Source organism: Marmota flaviventris, chromosome 1 (assembly GCF_047511675.1).
Source record: "Marmota flaviventris isolate mMarFla1 chromosome 1, mMarFla1.hap1, whole genome shotgun sequence".
In the NCBI taxonomy this organism is placed as follows: Eukaryota; Metazoa; Chordata; class Mammalia; order Rodentia; family Sciuridae; genus Marmota; species Marmota flaviventris.
In genome coordinates this window covers 202,609,646-202,630,346 of record NC_092498.1, presented here as the reverse complement: position 1 = coordinate 202,630,346, position 20,701 = coordinate 202,609,646, and the positions used below count along the sequence as shown (strand labels likewise).

The 20,701-nt window shown below is 46.3% G+C and overlaps 1 protein-coding gene across 3 annotated transcripts; it reads right to left on the bottom strand.

Moving 5' to 3' along the window:
* Positions 1–3,880: 3,880 nt before the first annotated feature.
* Ccr9 (C-C motif chemokine receptor 9) lies at positions 3,881–17,166 on the bottom strand. Of its 3 annotated transcripts, none has more exons than XM_071600426.1 (3): positions 9,069–9,310; positions 8,935–8,978; positions 3,881–6,590 (listed from the first exon to the last, which is right to left on the bottom strand). In XM_071600426.1, the coding sequence occupies exons 2-3, from the start codon at positions 8,953–8,955 to the stop codon at positions 5,511–5,513; spliced, it is 1,101 nt and encodes a 366-aa protein (XP_071456527.1). In that variant the 5' UTR covers positions 8,956–8,978; positions 9,069–9,310; the 3' UTR covers positions 3,881–5,510. The 3 variants fall into 3 exon arrangements, with proteins under 3 accessions (XP_071456527.1, XP_027788358.2, XP_027788359.2); XM_027932557.2 differs by lacking the exon at positions 9,069–9,310 and adding an exon at positions 17,075–17,166 and having other exon boundaries at positions 3,882–6,590; XM_027932558.2 differs by lacking the exon at positions 9,069–9,310 and adding an exon at positions 16,935–17,068 and having other exon boundaries at positions 3,882–6,590.
* Between the last annotated feature and the right edge of the window lie 3,535 nt (positions 17,167–20,701).

Sequence of the window (20,701 nt, the reverse complement as noted above, 5' to 3'; positions counted from 1 at the left end):
CCACAGCCCAGGGGGCTGCCGGGGGCCAGAGCCATGTTCTTGGGCCTCTGCCGTGCACACACACAGCCTCGGTGGGACCTGTGGCTCCTTCACAGAGCAAGTGAAGCTCCACAGCTGCATGCATCTGCAGAGGAGCCTGGGAGAGGGAGTAGGCAGGAGGAGCCTTCTTGATTCTGCAAGGATGGGGACCTTGTTTTTTGCTGGTTGATGCACAGGGTGCACTCAGCAGGGCCTTGGCCATCCCACACCACAGTTCAGAGTTTGCATGAAGTGGTTTGTGAGGGGAGCGGGCCAAGCCCATGCCTGTCTGCCTTCCCAGCCTCCGAGCCTCAGCACAAAGTGTGGCTTGCAAAGGGTGGACCCTCCAAGGCAGGCCTGGTTTGTCTGACCACAGGAGGCAACAGAATGCACAAGACCAAGGCCCAAGGGCCAGACACCTCCAGGTCCATGTCCTAGCCTTGCCCATTACTAACTGCGTGGCCTCTGGCTAGTTTCCTTGCACTGCCAAGACTCAGCTGCTCCATCTGTGAAGCAGGGCGCCTCTCATGGGCAGCACTCTCCACCTGGCATAGCTCGAAGCTGCAGCAGCTGATGACTGTGATTCCCCACGGGGGACGGAGACCATGCCTGTGCCATGCACTGTGCAGTTGGTGGCTAAGGACAATATCTGCATGACTGGCTCATGAGAAGTGGGGACATGTTTGGCCTCTGCAGAGGAATCCTGGGACAAGTATCCACCCTCACTACTTGTCTCTGGACACCCAATGTTCTTCCCCACTGGACCTGAAGTGAGTTCTTTCACTGGATGCCCCTGTTGCAGGCCGACTTCTCCAGAAGCAGGTGCCAAGGTGAAGTGGGGTGGGGGCGCATATAAGATGGGAGGAATCAATGCCAAGGGGCTGAGCGGAGCAGGAGTTCAAACTGCAATGAAGGCTCCAAAGCAGGACAAAGCCTCTGTCAGCTGGCAGGAAGCCCTGGAGCAGATTTTGCCTGTCACAGTGCCCTATCGGCTGAGATGGTTTCACTATCCTGCCTCGCAGGCATGGGAAGCACCTGGCTCAGGGAGGAGCTGGCTTTAGGCAGGACAGCTCTATGGGGGAGGCAGGCCCTGCAGGAACTGGAGGCTGAAAATTGTGTAGGCAAAGCTCTCTACATATGCCCTCCTGAAGCATATTCATCTCATCAGAGGGGTTTTTACTTAGCTTCATTGCAAATGGTGGACCCTCCAAGGCAGGGCTGGCTTGTCTGACCACATGAGGCAGCAGAATGCACAAAACCAAGGCCCAAGGGCCAGACACCTCCAGGTCCACGTCCTAGCCTAGCCATGAGCAGTGAAATGCATAGCAAGGTCACAAGTGTTCTTTAAATTACTTTAGGGTCTTCTTTGAACTATTTTCAAAGTGGCTGAGAAAGCAAAGGGTGGTAGTTAATTTGTAGAAAATAAATAGAAGCAAAGAAGATAATGGGAAAGAATATGTCAAAAGAAAAGGATGCATGGGACCAACTCTTGACAGGGTCAGTGAGGTTTGTGTGAAGCTAGGAATTATGGCTATAGGTGTCTCTGTGTACCGGGAAAGAAAGATTCCTTTAGTAGCACAGTCGTATGCACTAAGGTAACTTCTGACCAGCTACTGACCCAGAGCCCACATTAACATGGGATTGACTTATAGATGAAGCCCCCTAAATAGGATGACCACCACGACAGTTCTGGAGAGGACCAACTAGGTCAAAAACTCCACCACCCGAGATGAAGAACAAAGAGTACAACGGTGGTCCCCAGGTCTCCCGGTAAACATCAAACAGTCATAAATTTGGGGATAGCATTGTGTCCTTTGTCATCCTCTGCTGGGAGATGGAGAGAGCTCTCTGCTTAAGACTCACTCTGCTTTTACTTTACTTTCACCTCCCTTTCACTTAGAATAAAGTTCCCTCCCATGGCTTTTGGTGTCTGATTTTAAATTTTCTTTTGTCGGAACACAGAGAACAGAGGTCTGGAGTTTTAGCTCCCTGCTTTCCTGGGACAGTGGTACCAAAATTGACTATGTACAAATAATTGTATCTGGAATGGAGAGGAGCTCAGAGCACTCAAGAGTCACAATGACCCACCTTTTTTAGACTTTATAATATAAAACTGAAAGACCTCAAATGGGCCAAACTGTTCCTACCACACACAAATACCTTGTGGGTGGTGGGGAGGGCAATGTTTAACACAGGGACCAAAGCAGGGCCACCCACAAAGCCACTTGTCCAAGAGTCGACATGGAGAGGCTCCCTGGCTGTTCTAGCAAGGCAGCCCTGTTGAGGCTCACCCTGGGAACAGTCTAGAAACCAGCTGATAAGTCATACCTGACGTCAGCACCGATGTTACCAGGGGGTGTTGCCTGCCAGAGCTTTCAATACCATCCCACAAGACGCAGGTCCGTAGGGCACTGGGCTTTTCCCTATTGCTGGAATGTAAATGTCTTGTGGGAAGGACAATCATAAGTCCCCTATCACCCTGATGAGTTTTATATAAATGTTGCTGAATGAATGGATGGATGGATGGATGTGTATTCTGAAGGTCTAATAGTCCAAAAAGGTCAGATCTCTAATCATCCAAACTGCCTACTTCAAAGCAATGTTCCCTATTTATATATGTATAGACTTAAAATGACTTTTATTCAAATTATGTTTTTCACTAACCTCTCTTAAAAGATGAAAACATGTCATATTTCATTCAGTCAAAACTAGGAAGTATTCTCTAATTTATAGAGTTACAATAAAACATAGTTATATACTAAATGCCTCATTTATCTTCATTTTAAAAAAAAAATATTTATGCAGCATAGTTCCAAGAAGTGTTGAGTGTTGAATTCAGCTTCCTCGTGGATTTCCTCCTGTTGACTCTCCCAATATTTTTATTTCATCATTAACCTGTTACAAAATCAAGTTTAAATAGAATGTAAAATCCAAATGTATACTGTCATTTTTATCAATCCAATTTATGCAACCGTTTAAAAAGGAGGGCACTTTTCAACAAGGATATTTAAAATCTTTAAAACATGTCGCGGTCGCAGCATATCTTTAATCCTACACTGAAGCCAGGTTAGGACTGGGACAGTCTAATAGCGACATCCGGGTCCTAGAAGAAGTTCTTGGAGCTAGGCGTGGTTTCTGTGCCTGAGGGGCAAGACCAGGCTCCTACTTCTTACTTGTTGCCATGTCTCTGATCTTACAAACCCCAGGGGGAATCGTGGCTCCCCTGGCATTTTTTCCCAACTAATGACATTAACCAAATTCTTATTTATCTTAAAACCCCCACTATGTCTTCATCATAGTGACCTGTAGGGAACCCTAGGCCACAAGTATGGATTGAACAAAATGGTCATGGGTCCCTTTTCCTCTTTCCACCTCTCCCCCACCCTCAGCATCCCGGGCCCCATGACAGGATGTTAGAACCTCAGTTCTGAAGAGGCACAGAAGGGCCAAGCCAACCTTCTCTGCATTCTGCCCACTTTACCATGCAGTGTTAACCAGGTACGGCTTGTGTTTCTTGTTCATTCTTCCAAGTTCCTGGAAAGGGCACACCTGGGGTCTTCTCCTGGGAAAGATGGTTGGTTGCGTGGATGGCTGTAACCTTAATTTGACCTTGGAAAAGCCATCCTCCCTTTGGAAGTGGTGCCTGTTGTCCTGGGGCTCATGTGGATATGCTGGTCCCAGGCCAACGCTTCCTTACCACTAACTGCCCACGCACAGGCGGCCGGTGGATGGGTGAGTGTGGCCATCGTACCCCACTCGTCCTTCCAAACTCTGCTCTCTTTATTTCACATGCTTTGGACACAGCAAGCAGAAGGATAATATGGCAAAATCCATTGATTTTGTGTCCCCTTCTGGGAGGAATGGTGTCAGAACTGAAACCACAGCTGTCTACAGTGCACTGGGGAGGTCAGACACTTCCCCTGGAGAAAGTGGCAAAGTCTGTGGTTTGTGGTGCTATTTATTCCAACAGTCCTCCTTGGAAACCACATCTGACTCACTGGGGAAAATTCGGGAAGTGAGTTTGGCCAGAGGAGAGAGAAAAATTGTTCAGTCAAGATGGTTTTAAGGTACTTGGAGATTTTATTACCTCACCCAATCCCTCCTCTTGACGACCATTATATGTCTATTTGCTCTTCGATTATACACAATACATTTAGACATGCTAAAGCAAGTGGCAAGTAATGAATATTTTAAAGACATTTAAAAACACTTTTTCAATATGTACAATGATTTCAAATGTGATAAATTTGTCAAATAGTGAAAAGAAAGACACAAAAGAAAAGTGAGTTAGCCGGGTGCTGTGGTGCACGCCTGTATTCCAGCAGCTCCCGAGGCAGAGGCAGGAGAATTGAGAGTTCAAAGCCACCCTCCTCAACAGGTAGGTGCTAACAACTCAGTGAGACCCTGTCTCTAAATACAATACAAAACAGAGCTGGGGATGTGGCTTAGTGGTCCAGTGCCCCTGAGTTCAATCCCCTGTACATACCCCCCAAAAGTGAGTTATATTACACATCTTTCAGCCTAATCTCCAAAGTTGAAAGCTTTTTAAACATTAGCTCTATGGAATGAGAAAAGGAGATGCATCCCAGAGGCAGAATCCCTTCCAGTAGCCTCAAGGAAGAGGACCAAAGGACCAAAGAGCCAGCCCATCTGTTAGGGAGCAGACAGGGTGGACCAACCGCAAGTGCCACTCAGCTGAGAGAGGCTGCCACCACTCCAGGGCTGGTGCACACTAATCCAGACTGTCAATCTCCCTGTCAGGGTATCAGTGGACCACCTGAATCCTCACCCACATCAACCCCAAGGTGAGTCACAGAACCTCCATCAGGTCACATAAAGGACTTAGAAGCCAACAGACTCCTGGTGGTGTGGCCAGTTGTCCAGGAGGCTCACTGCTCATCCTGCAGACAAATTTCAAAACAGGAACAAGGGCCCCTACACACACCCCCACCCCCGGCCCAGAAGGGATCAAGGAGACCAGGGGAGAATTAGGTCTGAGATGGTTTGGAAAAAGTCAAGATCACAAATCTGTAAGATGTGACATGGGTGTTTGGCCCAAAACCAGGGAGGAAACTTCCCAAAGATGGGAGATTTCATGAAACCTTCTGCCTTTGTGGACTATGGTAGTGGGCAGTGCTCCTGAGTCCCCTTTTGGAAGTCACAGCAATTCACAGGCCCTAGAAAATCCAGCACCTGCTCCAGAGGCCAACGACATGAATGTCCAGTCAAGTGCAAAGCCAGGGTGGGCCTCACTGCTGGTCACTAATCTTCCCCTGAAAACTGCAATGATCACAGATGAGGGTCAGTCGGTGGCCTTCTAGAATGGTCAGTTTTGAAAACTCTGTTTTGGAAAATATATTCAGTTTGAATTCCTTTCTGACATTTTTTTTTCTCGTTTCCATTTTACTCTTTGGTTTCTCCCTGGCCCCCTCGGTGGGTAAACTGTGTCTCCTTACTTCCGAAAGGACCATCTGCTTCAGAGAGAGGCGCCCTCACAGGGAGCTGGTGGTGTCCAGCAAATTCGATAACAGTTTCAAGCTGCCCTCTCTCCTCGTGAACGAGACCCACTGGGCCTGGCTAATGCAACCCAAGTTCTTCAGGGTTTTCACAAGATCCCGGCGGAATCTCTCCCCCACGAAAACATAGAGAACGGGGTTCAGGCAGCTGTGGAAGAAGGCCATGACCTGGGTGACCTGGAAGCAGATGTCGATGTTGGTGGAGATGGCACAGTTGGAAATGAACCTGGTGTAGGCATCTACGGTCTGCACCAACAGAATGCAGTTGTAGGGGAACTGAGATAAGACAAAGACGGTAAGGACAGTGATGGTCACCCTGAGGGCCTTGTGCTTGGACGACTTCTTGGCTTGCATCAGGGTGTGGATGATAATGGTGTAGCAGCAAACCATGACCATAAAGGGCAAGAAGAACCCCAAGATGACCTTCAGGGTCAGGACGGTTAACTTCAGTCTGATACTGTCGTCCCTAGGGTAGACCATGGTGCAGATGGTGAGGTCAGATTCCCTCTGGACCTGGCTGTACAGGATTTCCGGGATGCAGAGCGCTACTGCCACCACCCAGATGCTCAAGCAAACCATCTTGCTGTACAGAAGCCTTGTCCGCCTCCAGGTCTGGGCTTTAGTGGCCTGGGTAACGGCGATGTATCTGTCCACGCTGATGCACATGATCAGCAACACGCAGCTGTAGAAGTTCATCTTGTACATGCCGTTGACGACCTTGCACATGACGGTCTGGAATTTCCACTGGTCAACAGCGGCGATGGCCCAGAAGGGAAGAGTCATGAGAAAGAGAAGGTCAGCAATTGCCAAATTCAAAAGGAACGTGTCGGTCATGGTCTTCACTCTGGTGCAGTACCAGTAGACGAGGACGACCAGGCTGTTGCCCAAGGTGCCCACGATGAACACGAGCCAGTACAGGGGAGGGAGGAAGTGGCTCGCAAACTGCCTGACGTTGTTTTTCTTACAGAAGAGTTCAGTGAAGTTGAAGTTCATGTAGTCGTCCACGGACGATGTGGACTCGTAGCTGTAGTCGTCAGACATATTAGGAATAAAGATCTGCAGGAGGACACAGATGGCATTAGGTTAAGCACGATCTTTTGGACGTCCCGTCTGATGGCAGAGGTGAGGACCACTTGACCTTTCCAATGCCAAAAAAAATCTCTGATAAGGCAAAAACATAAGAAAGCAGAAACACCATGGTTTGGATATGATGTTTGTCCCCCAAGGGTTCATATGTGGGAATATGGGACCCCAATATGGTGGTGCTGGTGTGCTGGAACCTTTAAGAGGTGGAGTCTAGTGAAAGGTGATTAGATCATGGGGCTGTCGCCTTCAGAACAGATTATTGTAGTTAGTTCCTGCTGGTTAATAGTAGCAGGTTGTTAGGAAAAGAGTAAGCCTTGTCCCTGTCTTGCTTCCTGTCTTGCTGTGTGACCATTCATTCCCTCTGCCATGTGCCCCCACCATGAGGCCATCTGCCATGATGTGAGGTAGTCAGAAGGCCTTCATCCGGAGCTGAATCAATGGGGCTGCCCAGTTTGGACATACAGCCTCCAAAACTGTAAACCAAATAAACTCCTTTTCTTTATATATTACCCAGCACCAAGTATTTTGTTATAGCAACAGAAAACTGACCAATACAGGTTGTGACATTTCTTCATCAAATGTTTATTGAGCACCCACAGTGGGGTACTGTACCAGGTGCTGAAGATACAGTGGTAGGTAAGTCAGGCATGATCCTCACTCTCATGGAGCTTGCCTTATTCATGAAAGATAAGCAAAGCTTTATAGGGTGCATGACAAATGCCCTGATTGGGTAGGAAAGAGTGAGTCAAGACCACTGACAGGGCATCATCCAACTGTGTGAATGACTGTGATAGTGTAATTGTCCCTTCTCCCACCTACTCCACTTCACCCCCACCACACACGCAAAAGAGAGGTCAGCAGGGGGTCTTAAATGTATGTGGGTCACAGCACTCTGAGTTTCCTCAAAGTTCCAGAAGCACCAACACACACACACCTTCAACACCCGCATGTATGCAGATATACACAGTCATTTTCTCTCAACTGCACACACACACAAGCATCATGACCAGCTATATAATTTTCAGGGCCCCTCATTTAAAAATTATTTAAGAATTTCTAGGCAGCAAGCATTAAATCAAGTAAACAATACGTCTAAGCACATGGCCCCTTGTGTGACCACATGGGTCACATGCCCAGAGAGCTGGCTCTGACATGCACATACATGTACACACATGATACATACGTGTTTCTGCACACGTCCATGTGTATAAACAAACCTACCCTCATGCTCACACACATGTGTATGCACCTATGCACATGTCAATATATACATACAAATGCCCAAGTCTGGACATGTTTGCACTTTACACTTTCTCATTACACTTTCTGTGTGTTCCTGGCCCAGATGCCATTGGGGAAAAGGAAATAAGGGTTGGAGTGGAGATTGGCAGATGTCTGCCACCAAAGCACTCCATTCCCACACCTGAGACAGTGATAAATCCAGTGAGACCTGGATTTCCGTGCCTCTGACATCTGCCCATGGGGTGCGACACAGTGCGGCCTCAAAGGCTCCTCCAGTTTGCTGAAGACCTTGAGCCTTCACTCAACTCTCCCAGCCTCGGTTTCCTCATCTGTAAACAGGGCTCTGCCTTTCCTGTGAGGTGGAAGGCTTGTGGGGCACTGGGTGGTGATGGGCACAGGAGGAGCCCAGAAAGGTGGCCACCGTGTGTCATGGCTACTTTTGATCCAATGCAGGAGCCAGGGCCACAGAGGTGCCCCTGCCCTCCCTTTATCTGCTGCTGGACTCCTCTGACCCTGGATGGTCATCAGTGGGGTACTACATTCTTCTTGAGTGAGGTCACCTTTCAGAGTTTGGCTATTTTCCAAGATTCCAAATGAGAAAACTAAGTGATTGACAGTCCAAGGAGCAGTCTTGGCTCTGCTGTCTCAACCTAGCTGTTTCCTGAGCCTCATCTTCCTCATGCAAGAAATACCACTAATGTGCCCACCACAGAACTTTCTAGAACAAATGCAGCAGATTCTCCCTTGCTCTCCTTTGGTCTGAGTTTCCGAATAGATACATGGAACTAAGCCCATCCTACTTAAAGATCAGAAAAATCCTTAGCTATTACTAAAAGCTAAAATCAACCTTTCCCCTGTCTTCACAACCTAACCACCAAACCTGACTCTCTGTGTGTGCAAAACCCTCCATGTTGGACAACCACCTGCAGGATGGTGGGCATTGCTGGGCAGAGAATTTGCTCTAGGAAACCCCACAAGGAAACCTTTTACCCACTGCAGACTCCTTCCCACATCCTCAGAAAAGAAAGACCAGGGTGCAGTTCGAGGCTCCTTTTGGCCTGGCTGTACTCACTGTGAATTCCGTGGGAGTCATGATGGGTCACGTCAAGCCTCCTTCTGGAAAGAGAGGACAAAAATCAAAAAGAGGACTGGCTTGTAAATGTGCAATAGTCATCAAACACCAGTCATGGAGATTGGATACTGCACCTGTTCATGCTCATGGACCAAAGATTCCAAGTAACAGAGTTTATGTTACCCTAATACGAGGTCAAAAATATTCTAGATTTCAGGACCACCTCAGTTGAAAAGAGAAATGAAAGAAACCTCTTTTGAAGCTGTCGTTTACACCTTTGATCCTGACAGTCGCCTGATACTGCCATTTGCTTTCTTTTACTGTTTAAGTGTAAACAGTAACGAACACATCTGCTATCCATGAATGAGAAACCACCAGCGATGGCTCACATTTTCCAACCCGTTCTTTTTACATGACTTCCTTTTCTCAATTCAACTTCTCTGTCAGGTCCTGTTTTGCTCAATGGCTCCCCCACCCCCACACACCCTATTCTGTCAATTAGGAGACTCACTAAAGACATCAGAGAATCAACAGCTTCGTTTTCATCAAGGAAGGGATCTACCCCTGCACCAGGTCTTGCCTTTTACACTCCTTAAAAAAAAAAAAAGTGTCCCATGCCACACTCCAAGGTTCTAGAAGAAAATTTTCTTCTGCATAAAAACCCAACCCTGAACCGTGGCTTCTTTTCCACAGCAAAGCCATAGCGCATTCTGCTTTTCTGAAAGTACAGTGGGTTTCCATATATACTGGATGGCACAACCACTTTGGAAAACAGTCTGTTTCTTAAAAATGTTAAATGTGCACTTACCATGTGATCCAGCCACCCCACTCCCAAGTCTTTACCTAAGAAAAATGCAAGTGTATGTCCTCAAAACACCATGGCAGTTTTATTTGTAATAACCAGGAACTAGGAACAGCCCGTATGTCTGTGGAGTAGTCAACCGTGGGCTATCCATCACCAGAAAAAGGAATTGAGTCACACACAGCAAATGTGGATGAATCTCAAAATAATTATTCTAAGGAGGCCAGACCTGCAAAAATGCATGCTATATGATTCTACTTCTGTAAAACTCTAGAGATGCAAACTAATCCACTGTGATAGAAAGCAGCTCAGTGATTCCCTGGCTAGAGAAGGGAAGGGTGAGGGACAGCAAGAGGACAGACAGGTCCTGAGGTGCATGAAGGACCCTCCAGGGGGACGGTGAACATGGTCTCCGGGTGCAGCCACCCAGCGGGACACATTCTGCACTTTAAATATGTGCAGTTCACTGTATTGCACCTCCGTAAAGCTGTTAAAAGTGAAAAGGAAAATAATTCTCATTCTGGTTCACCGCACTAATCAGTCGCCTCTGACTGTCAGCAGCAGCTGGGGAAGTCAGCCAGGACTTCCTCCTCAGCAGCACCCTGCGCTTGATCCCAGAATTGAGGGAGCCCCAGGAATTTGAGCTTTTTTTTTTTTTAAAGTAGATTAGATTAGATAGTAGGATAGGTAGAGTGATTAGATGATAGATCAATAAAATAATGATAGAATGATAGACAATAAATAAGTAGAATAGATAATTAAAAGGGCTGATGGATGGGCCAATAGATACACAGAATGATGCGTGACTAATAAATAGAATAGATGATAGATGGTGGCTACAAACATACCTAGATTATAAGTAGATACACGGAATAGATGGTAGAGAGATGTAATGATAGGCAGGCTTGAAGGATGGATGGATAGATGATAAATAGACAGATAATCTGTTTCCCATATGTATTTCCTGGCTCTTTCTGCCTACAGGACCTAAAAACAAGGACACGCAGTAAAATGAGCACCTAGTATACTCTGATCTTGGTTTCTAAATATCTTTATCCAACAAAAATAATCAAGGCTCCTTGGAGAAACGTCTGGTTCAAAAGTTGGGACAGAAAAAAAAAAAAAAAAAAAAAAAGTTGGGACAGGAAAGCCCCCAGGTGAGCCTGGAGCAACTTTTTGCCCCAGAAATCAAGGCCATGCTCAAAGGACCACTAGGTCTTATCAAAAGACATAGCCACCAACACGGTGGGGCTCTGACTCGCCAGATCTGAGGCAACTGGAGCATGAAATTAAATCAGGAAAATAATGATTACAGCACATTCAATAAGATGAGAATCAAAAATAGTCAAAATAAGTGAATGAGTAAATAAATAGGGAGAAAGCTCTTCTTAGGACTAACAAATACAGAAGGAAAAGGGAGTTAGAAAATCATCAGTGGGAGCTAAAATAAATGAGGGAGCATTTGACGAGCAATAAGATATTGACCTCTCCAAGACTCTCCCCTAAAGTTACGCATTAAATATAAATGGAAGATTAGTAACTACAGCAGAGAAACCCAGAGGATACCGACCGACCTAAGCCAGTCTTCAAACCCAACACCATCAGCCTCGGGGCAAACCAACGTCACACTCATCCTAAAAGGTGCAGTGACTAAATGTCAACCTAGCCAGATGCAGTGGCGCACGCCTGTCATCCCAGCAGCCCCGGAGGCTGAGGCAGGAGGATCACACGTTCAAAGCCAGCCTCAGCAACTTAGGGAGGCCCTAAGCAACTCAGCAAGAGCCTGTCTCAAAATAGAAAAATAAGAAGGACTGGGGATGTGGCTCAGTGGTTAAGCACCCTGGGTTCAATCCCTAGTACAAAAAAAAAAAAAAAAATCCACCTGAATCTAATAGAGGAAACACTAGACAAACTCAAAATGGGAGACTTTCTGAAAGTAACTGAATGATACTATCCAAAAATATGAAGGTCAAGCAACACACACACACACAAGAAGCTGGATTTGATCCCACAGTGGGGAAAACACAATTCCAACGGACATCTTTGGGACATGGAGGACTTTTTAATACACACTATGAATTGGATGATAGTGCTGTGTCCGCGTTAAATTTCCTGATTTTTGCTAACCACACTGAGGTTCCATAGAATGTCCTTGTCCTTAGGAGAGAGAATAATAGTCAATGGGACAAAATGAAAACAACAGTTTGGGTAAAGGGTTCCTGGGACATTTCTGACACAATATGTGACTTTTCAATAAACTTAGCAGTAGATTCAAATAAGAGTCAAAATTTTTTTTTTAAAGAAAATAAAAAGAAATGCCTTGGAAATTGGTCCCAAGATACAAGAAAGCCTGCAGCTGGGACTTCCTCTGAAATCAACACGGGTAGCCTCACCCACAGCCTCACACCAGGCGCCTGAGTATAAATGAAATTTCACTGTAGCCCTCGGGGTGCCGGAAAATTCCTAGCACTTCTCTTAAGACATGTTTCTGTTTTACAACTTATTATTATTATAAAATTTTTTCCTACATTTTTCTAAGAAAGTTGACAAATACACAAAAGTTGAGAAAAAGAAAATCAAAATCATCTGTGATCTTACCACCCCCAAATAACTGCTTTTAACTTTTTGCCATTTTTCCTCTCAGCCTTGTTTCTATTCATCTACACACTTCTAATTTTTCTCTTTTCTTCACCTTACAGATAATGACCATTTTCTCCATCATTAAATATTCTTCAGACGCCTGAATGCATAGGCGAAACCGTGCTGTCCCGCGATTCATTCATGTAAGCAAGTCCCCTCCGTGAGGCACCCAGCTTGTTTCCAACTTCTTTCTATAATTATTTGGAAATATTTCCAGGTAATGGGAAATGTATTTTCTTTAAAAAAAAAAAAAGAAGAAGAAGAAAGAAAAAAAAAATCCCCTGCTCCTTTCCTCTTGGAACCACGAATTGTCCCTAAATAGTGTTTGTGCATTGTTCTAGGGTCTTCAGCTCTAGGGTGATAAATTCCTGCTCAATATTCCTCCAGGAACACTCAAGAGGTGCCCTTCAACAGATGAATGGATAAAGAAAATGTGGTATATATATACACATTAGAATATTACTCAGCCATAAAAAATGACTTTTGCTGGTAAATGGAAAATGGATAGATCTGGAGACTATCACGCTAAGTGAAATAAGACAATCCTAAAAAAACAAAGATTGAATGTTCTCTCTGATATGCAGGGAAGAATAGAAGTTCATTGGATTAGAATAAAGGGTAATGAAGGGAAAGGAGGTGGGATGGGAATAGGAAAGACCGTAGAATGAATGGGACATAATCTTCCTGTGTTCACATATGAATATATGACCAGTGAAATTCCACATCATGTATACCACCAGAATGGGATCCTAATTAGAATAAGTTACACTCCATGAATATATAATATGTCAAAGTACACTCTGTTGTCAAGTATATCTAAAAATAACAAATTTTTTAAAAAGAAGAAGAAAGAGTCCTGTAAGTATCTGTTTCAAGATGGGAAATTCAAGTAGCAAGAAGAAAGGCAGCCACTTTGGAGCTGAGAAGTACTACTTTTTTTTTTTAAACCCTAAGATAAAAAGTGCCCAGATGAGTTTGGAAGACCCCCAACTCAGCAAACTTAACTTCATTGGAATTTGAGAACAGGAACATTGGTTTTTGAGGCATGAATTAAAAAGCACTTCATGTATTTCTAGAACCTACGGCTTACATCACCTCCCTTTTCCTTGCATGAGGAGAGCACATATTGATTGGACAACATCTGAGAAAAATTCCCTAAGAGGCACCCCACAAAAGGAAAAGAGACTGTGGTTATAGTTAGTTTTAGATTGAAAATTGCTTCCGTGAGGAGTGTAAATTTGCGTGACAGTTTGGAGAGGTCAGCCGTACCTGTCATAATGTACAAAGCCCAACACCTCTGACTCAGCAGATCATTCTGCTGGGAATTTTCTGTTCTCACAAAAGAACATAAACACACAAGTACCCGATAGTAGACTGCAGCATTTTCTTGCAGAACAAAAAAACCCGAGGGCGGGGTTGTGGCTCAGTGCTAGGACACTTGCCTAGCACATGTGAGGCCCTGGGTTCGATCCTCAACACCACATAAAAATAAATAAATAAAGTTATGTCCACCTACAACTAAGAAAATCTTAAAAAACTTGAAACAACCTAAAAATCCAGAAATTGATAATATTGAGATAACAACCATTCAATAAACCACATGGGGACCAATAAAAAGAGAAAGATAGACCTCACACTGTTGGAAAAGAAGTCACCAAAAACATTAGATTAAAATGCAAAGTGTAGAAGACAATATGGGGTGATCTTTGAGAAAACATCTGTGGAAGAACACACACTTGGCTGCGGATCAGTACGGAAGCTTTTCTGGAAGGATCCTGAACCACACACTGACAGGTGCAAAATGAGACGACCGTCTTTTGCTTTGAGATTTGACGCGTATTGAAGTGTTTTATCAAGTGTATGAAATTTTATTTTAAGAGCTATCATAAAAATAACTTGTCAGTTTTCAAAAAAAAAATGCGGGCAGTCCTCTTCCGTTTAGTACACCTGTTTACAAAATTCATACAAAGAGGAACTGTGGGCTGCTCCCTGCCATGGGAAGCAACAGCCCCCAAACAGCCAAACCCGTCATTAAAAATTGAGGAAATTGGAAATTTGAAATCCTTTGCTAACTTTTGATAAAGGTCTACCTTCCTTCCACGATAGAGGTGCTTCTGGATCATGGAAACTTTGGAGTAAGCCAAAGAGTCAAAAAAAAAAAAAAGTATTTCTTCCTCGACCTTCCATCTAAAGACACCCCGCACCGCCTTGATGGTTTCAACGGATCACCCTGAACTCTTTATCAGAATACTTTTCAGATATTTTATTCCACCAACTGCAAAGTCTCAGAGTTTGCTTTCACTTTCTTCTTGTGCCTGAGGAGGAGAAAAATAACAAAGGGGGAAAATCCCACATTTGACAAAACAGACTGACGGCGAGGAACCTGTCAACTGTTGACCGGGAGCAAATCGGAGTTAGACTCAGCGCTGCACGGTCTCTGCCCTGGCTGCTCACCGAGGCCTGGTGGTGGGCACAGTCTGGAAAGCCTGCCTGTCTTTCACAGCAGAGTGGACTGAGCTGGGTGAAGGGACCAGAAAACCCCCTGTACTTCTTGACCCATCCCTTTTGTGTCCTTGGGACCTTGGCAAGAAGTGACATGCCCCGCCGAGCCTTGGTTTCCTCACCTGTACAATGGGGGTGGTGAGGGCCAGGCTTACTCCCAGGGCTTTGTTCAGTAGCCAGGTGTGGTAGGGAGAGCGCACAGACATTCTGCATGCCCCTGTCCCTTGGTCAATGAGCCTTGAGCACCTGATGCTCTCACTGGCCTAAAAACCTGGTATGAGATATGACCCACGTCCTCAAGAAGTTGTGTCCGAGTGCAGCACATAAGTCAAGGCTGCAAACAGCAAAGTAGTAAATGCTCTGAGGTCCTGTAGGAACACCATGGCTCCAGCACTGAGGAACATCTGGGAGGGCTTTGTGGAAGAGGTGACATATTTGCTGACCCTTGAAGGCTGAAGAGCACGGGGGCATGTAATAAGGGGCAGGGGGAATGTGACTGCTAGGCAGGAAGACGTATCAACAAAGGTATGAAATTTGGGAAGTTGGTGGGGTTGGGGGTGAGGGTCTGGGCAGGGACCTGGGAGGCAGAGAAAAGGGAGAGCACTGTTAAATTTCCAAATGGGAGAGCACTGTTAAATTTCCAAATCTGAAAAGAGGCTATTAGGAAAGGGAGTCTGGAATCCATTCTTATCCAGCCATGATTTTCATATGCTCGACTGTCCTTAAGTAACCAACATGGAAATCGCATGGAACTGCTGTGTACAGCACCCCAGGCCAAAGCCTCACCCACCCACAATAGCCATTAGATGCTCCGCTATGAGTCAGGATGCAGATTCAAACTCTGACTTTTGTCCAATTCACTACACAAAAGTTTCACATCTTGCCGTGTGTGTGTGTGTGTGTGTGTGTGTGTGTTTCTGCTTCCCCCCCCCCTTCCTAAACTGGGGTAGGGCTCCAAGCCATCTATCAGGGTGTCACTCACCAAGCTTAGGCCAGGCCCTCACCACCCACTCAGCATGTATGTCCCTGGACCCAGGGACTTGTGGTGCAAGCCCATGGGCAGGGTGCAGGTAAGGGGCCTTCAGGACAGGTGAACAAACATCGGAAGAAAAGGGCCCTGAATCTCCAGGTGCTGTGATGGCGAGTTAACTTGGGTCCATTTGGCAAAGGGATGGAGGAGACGGGTTCCCTCAGACCCGTGCACTCCCAGGTCAGCCTCGGAGACAGCCACCTCGCACGGGCTGTCCAGGCAACAGGGCAATTAAGAACTACCGTGGAGCATGCGCTGGAAGCCACAAGCCAGGACCCACTGAAAAGTCATTTAAAATAACTGCTTTGGGGCTGGGGTTGTGGCTCAGTGGTGGAGCGCTCGCCTAGCACTTGCGAGGCCCTGGGTTTGATCCTCAGCACCACATGAAAATAGATGAATGAAGCAAAGGTATTGTGTCTAACTACAACTAAAAAATAAACATTAAAAAAATAATAAAATAACTGCTTTTTTTCTGATCATAAAAGAGTATTTCCATAATGCACCCAAAAAAAATCCCCAAAATGCAAAGTATATCATGAAAAAAAAAATAAAAACCCTTTTCCAAGTTTAGCCACTGTTGACTTTCTGAGACGCGTCCTTCCAGACACGTTTCTCTGTACACAACCTCATACACACACACTGAGTAGAAAGGAGATCAGACAGGCTTACAAATTTTCTATCTTGCTTTTTAATGAACTCTCTATGCTAATTCAACACAGAGTGTCACGGACTGAATGACTGTCAGCGCTGTGCCAGTCCTTCTACCCTGGGTAACAAGGGGCTTGTTTCCAGTTTCTCAGGGTTACCAGGAATCCTTTCCATGGAGCAGTGTCTCAGACTCAAGGTCTTCATGGGTGTTTCGTTGTCCCAGTCCCCGGCCACCCTCTTGTCACCTGTCCCCAGCACCCACTTCTCCTTCAAGGTCCACCTCACAAACCACCTTGAACCGTCACTTCACGTGTGTGGGTGAGGAGGGATCTCATTACTCACCCTACAAGCAGCCTGGGCCAGGCAACACCGACTCACCTTTGCCACCCTGGAAGTTTCTCGCAAAGTGCATGGCACCCAGGATCACTGAACAAACGAGGGCAAGACTTCGTGGCAATGCACCACGGAGGACACAGGTGACAGTGGGTCAGGGGAGGAGGGAGAAGGGTGCTACTCACCGAGAGGGGAAGTGCAGAGGCTCTGCGGGGAAGCTCTGGTGTCTGGGGAAAGGGCTGGGCGGCTCTCTGCCTGGGATGTAGGGCAGGCCTTCTGTGAGTTCTGAGCAGACAGCTATCGGGTAAAAAACACCAGAAAGGAAGCCAAGCCACCCCTGCCTGTGTTGTCACTGGTGGGGTAGCCCAGGAGGGAGGGAGTCACCTGCTGTAGCTTCTAGCAATCAGTCCAGTCAATCATTTGCAACCAGAAATGAAGAGCTGAGAACCACTGAGAAAGGAGAAACCCTCTCTGAAGGCACACACACAGACCAGTGGTCTAAGAGCAAGTCGTCTCCCTAAGACACAGCTCTGCCACTTGCAGGGAGAGGGAAATGGGGAGACCCTGGAGAAGCCAGCCTGGGAAGGCTTGCAGAGGGCATGTCTATAGTATTTCTTTGGGTATTGTCACCTGAAAGGGCCCACAGGAGATGCCACCCCTCCCAGCACGATCCATCAAAATGTATCCCTTTGAGCCTGAAAGATGTATCAGAAGCTCAGAGAACTGTGCTGTCCAACCCAGCAGCTGCTAGCCACACGTGCACTTTTAAAGTTGAAATTAATTAAAACGTGCACTAGTTTCTGGGTGACACCAGCCGATGTGCTTGGTAGCTACCCCAATGGGCAGTGCAGATAGCAGACATTTCCCTCATCACTGAGCGCTCTATTGAATGGTGCTACTTTAGAAAAATGGATAGGTGCTGGGTGCAGCGGCCCATACCTGAAATCCCACCAACTTGGGAGGCTGAGGCAGGAGGATTGAAAGTTCAAGGCCAGCCTGGGCAACTTCGAAAGATCCTTTCTCAAAATAAAATAAAGAGGGCTGGGGAAGTAGCTCAGTGGTAAAGCGACTCTGGGTTCAATCCCCAGTATCAAAAAAAAAAGAATAAAGAAAAAGAGATCAAGAAAGGTGCTTATGTGATGTTTGGCTAGGAACACAGAATGCTGGGAAGCCACAGCACCTTGAAATTGGGGACAAATGCAGGGAGATTTCATGTGTCATAGCCACTAACACTGATAATACCTTTATTAATCATGGGTGTTGGTAAAATTTTGGAAGAGAATGCATACACAAATGTCACATTTTTGCTAAGGCTCACACGGGAAGTCTTCACATCCATGGCCCTTGTGGGGCCTTTGACCCGGCTACAATTGGAGATTCCCTAACATCGTTATAACAAAAACCTCTTTTTAATATTTGTTCTGGGGATGGCAGGGGTCACAGCTCTATTTCCTTTTTTCAGGGTATTTATCATCTTATGGACTCAGCAATGCTCTCCAACACAGTGGTCCTCCCAGACACGGAGCCCATTAATCACCACCAGTGTGCAGAACAAGGGAGTGCAAACCATGCCTTGGGTTTATTTCTAAATGGAAAAAGGCCACCAAATAGCCCAGACGAAAGGCAGAGTCCTCAACAGTAAGAATGAAAGAAATGATTGATTCATCAGCCTTCAGGGGACGATGGTATGAGTGAGCCGTGAAATTCCCTTACCTCACTACATATTCACTGAGCATAAACAGTGTTGAAAATGGTACATAAGCCAGCTACAGTGGCACTCACCTCTAATCCCAGCAACTCGGGAGGCTGGGGCAGAAGGATAGAGCATTAAGCCAGCCTCAGCAACTTAGTGAGACCCTGTCTCTAAATAAAATATAGGAAAGGACTGGGGATATGGCTCAGTGGTTAAGTACCCCTGGGTTCAAGCCCCGGTACCAAAACAACAACAATACACACACAACTAGTGCATGATTAAGAATCATTGGGTTGCTCTGCTTAGCCCTAATGACAGAAAAAAAAGGGGGGGTAGGTAACAGAGGTACGAGTTTTCCTTATCTGACTTCTCAACTGCCCATGGGCAGAGACAGCAGTGAATTTGCCTCTCCTGATTGACTGCAAGCCTGGGCAGCATCCCCAGAAGATGAGACAGGCACCACCGCACCTGCCTCGGGCCGGGAAGATGCCGTGCTTCCCAATGCAGGCTACCTCTTCACCAGGTAAGAGCATCCCAAGCAGACTCTGCTTGCCTTCCTGACAGCTGGAGAGGGGTCACCGGGAGGAAGAAGCAGTCAGGGAAGAGGAGAAGGGGTCCATGCTCAGGTGGGCTCCTGTGGCCCGGCAAGGTCAGGAGGCTTAGGTGACCTCAAGTTCTGAAAGAACTCTTGTTCCAACATCCCTGTGTCCCCTCCTGGGATATGGAGGGGAGTCGTGAGGCTGGGAAGAGGCAAGAACTTCCTAAAGAGAACTTCCGGATGCTCAGAGGAGCCCAGGGCAAATGAGATGCCTTTGGTCGGCATCCATTTGGGGTTCATTCCTTGCAGGGAAAGCCTGGTTATTCTCTTGCCTTTGCCGAGTTTCTTCCTTGGCATCTGGAAATCAGAGCTGGGTTGACTGTAAGCGGTTGCTCTACCCTTTTATACAGCGCCTGTCTCTCTTTTCCTTCTCAACCTGACCAAGGAGGGATCCTGAGGACAGAGTAATGTGTGTGGGTTCCCTCTGGGTCCCAGGCCAGCTGTTGTGCCTGCCATTTATGAGGGTCATCCAGGGGATGGCTGTGGAAGAGAGGCTGCAGCCCACAACCTGTGATGTCTCTGAGGGAGAACGGCCCCATGTTGCCCTGGCTGCAGAGACCAGGAGGGGGCCAAGTCTAGGCTTCCTCTTGTTTGTTCTCATATATTGAGTGTCTAACAGTCTGGCATGGAAGAAATTAATTTTGCTTTAGTTCTTTCTACTTTCTCTTTAGTTCTCTTCTTTTCCCACTAACCCATAGGACAGATACCAAGTGGACCTGGGCTATGGTTGTAGCCCAGCAACGCATTCTAGAAGCTGATTAAAGATGTCTCAGATAAATTAGTGGAAAAATGAAAGGAACCTGATGTAAGTCCTAAGAATTCGGGAGTTGAGCTGCCCAATAGAGCTCTGGACAATGGCACAAATGTTCTCTATCCGTGCTGTCCAACGAGCAGCCACGTGGAGTTAACAAGCAGCTAATCTGCAGTTAGAGTGATTGACAGCTGCTCTTTTAAGAATTGCATTTAGGGCTGGGGTTGTGGCTCAGCTGTAGAGTGTTTGCCTCACATGTGCAAGATGCTGGGTTTGATCCTCAGCATCTCATAAAAATGAATGAATAAAATAAAGGTATTGTGCCCAACTACAACTAAAAAAATAAATTAAAAAAAGAATTGCATTTATTGCAGTTGGTTTACATTTACATTTACATGTAAGCGGCCAGTATGTCTAGTGGCCATCCCAGCAGATCCTACAGGTCTGGATGTGCGCACCCTTCAACCACTAATGTTTCTACCTTAGCAATGGCCTTGATGGCTCACTTGATGACATAAGCCAGAGCAGCTAGCCTGGGATCCAGCTTCTCTTCTCTGCATAGGTCTGAGAGGGGGCTGAAGGTGAGCAAGCCACCTTCCTGGGAGCATCAAAGCAGGGCAATGACACTGGCTTCTCTAAACTTTCAAATTCCTTAAATTCCTCATGCTTTCAGGGTATCCATGAAAGTCCCTGAAAAGAAACAAGCGAGGAGAAATGAATGGTTTTTGCTGGATTCAGTTCCCCTGAATCGCTACTGAAGGTTGGGATGC

Bases quoted from the DNA above. Each gene is read 5' to 3' on its own strand.
- Ccr9 (XM_027932557.2), bottom strand. From the start codon at position 8,955: ATGACTCCCACGGAATTCACA. The intron at 6,591-8,934 runs GTGAGTACAGCC...GTCCTCCTGCAG, and splicing joins TGACTCCCACGGAATTCACA to ATCTTTATTCCTAATATGTC.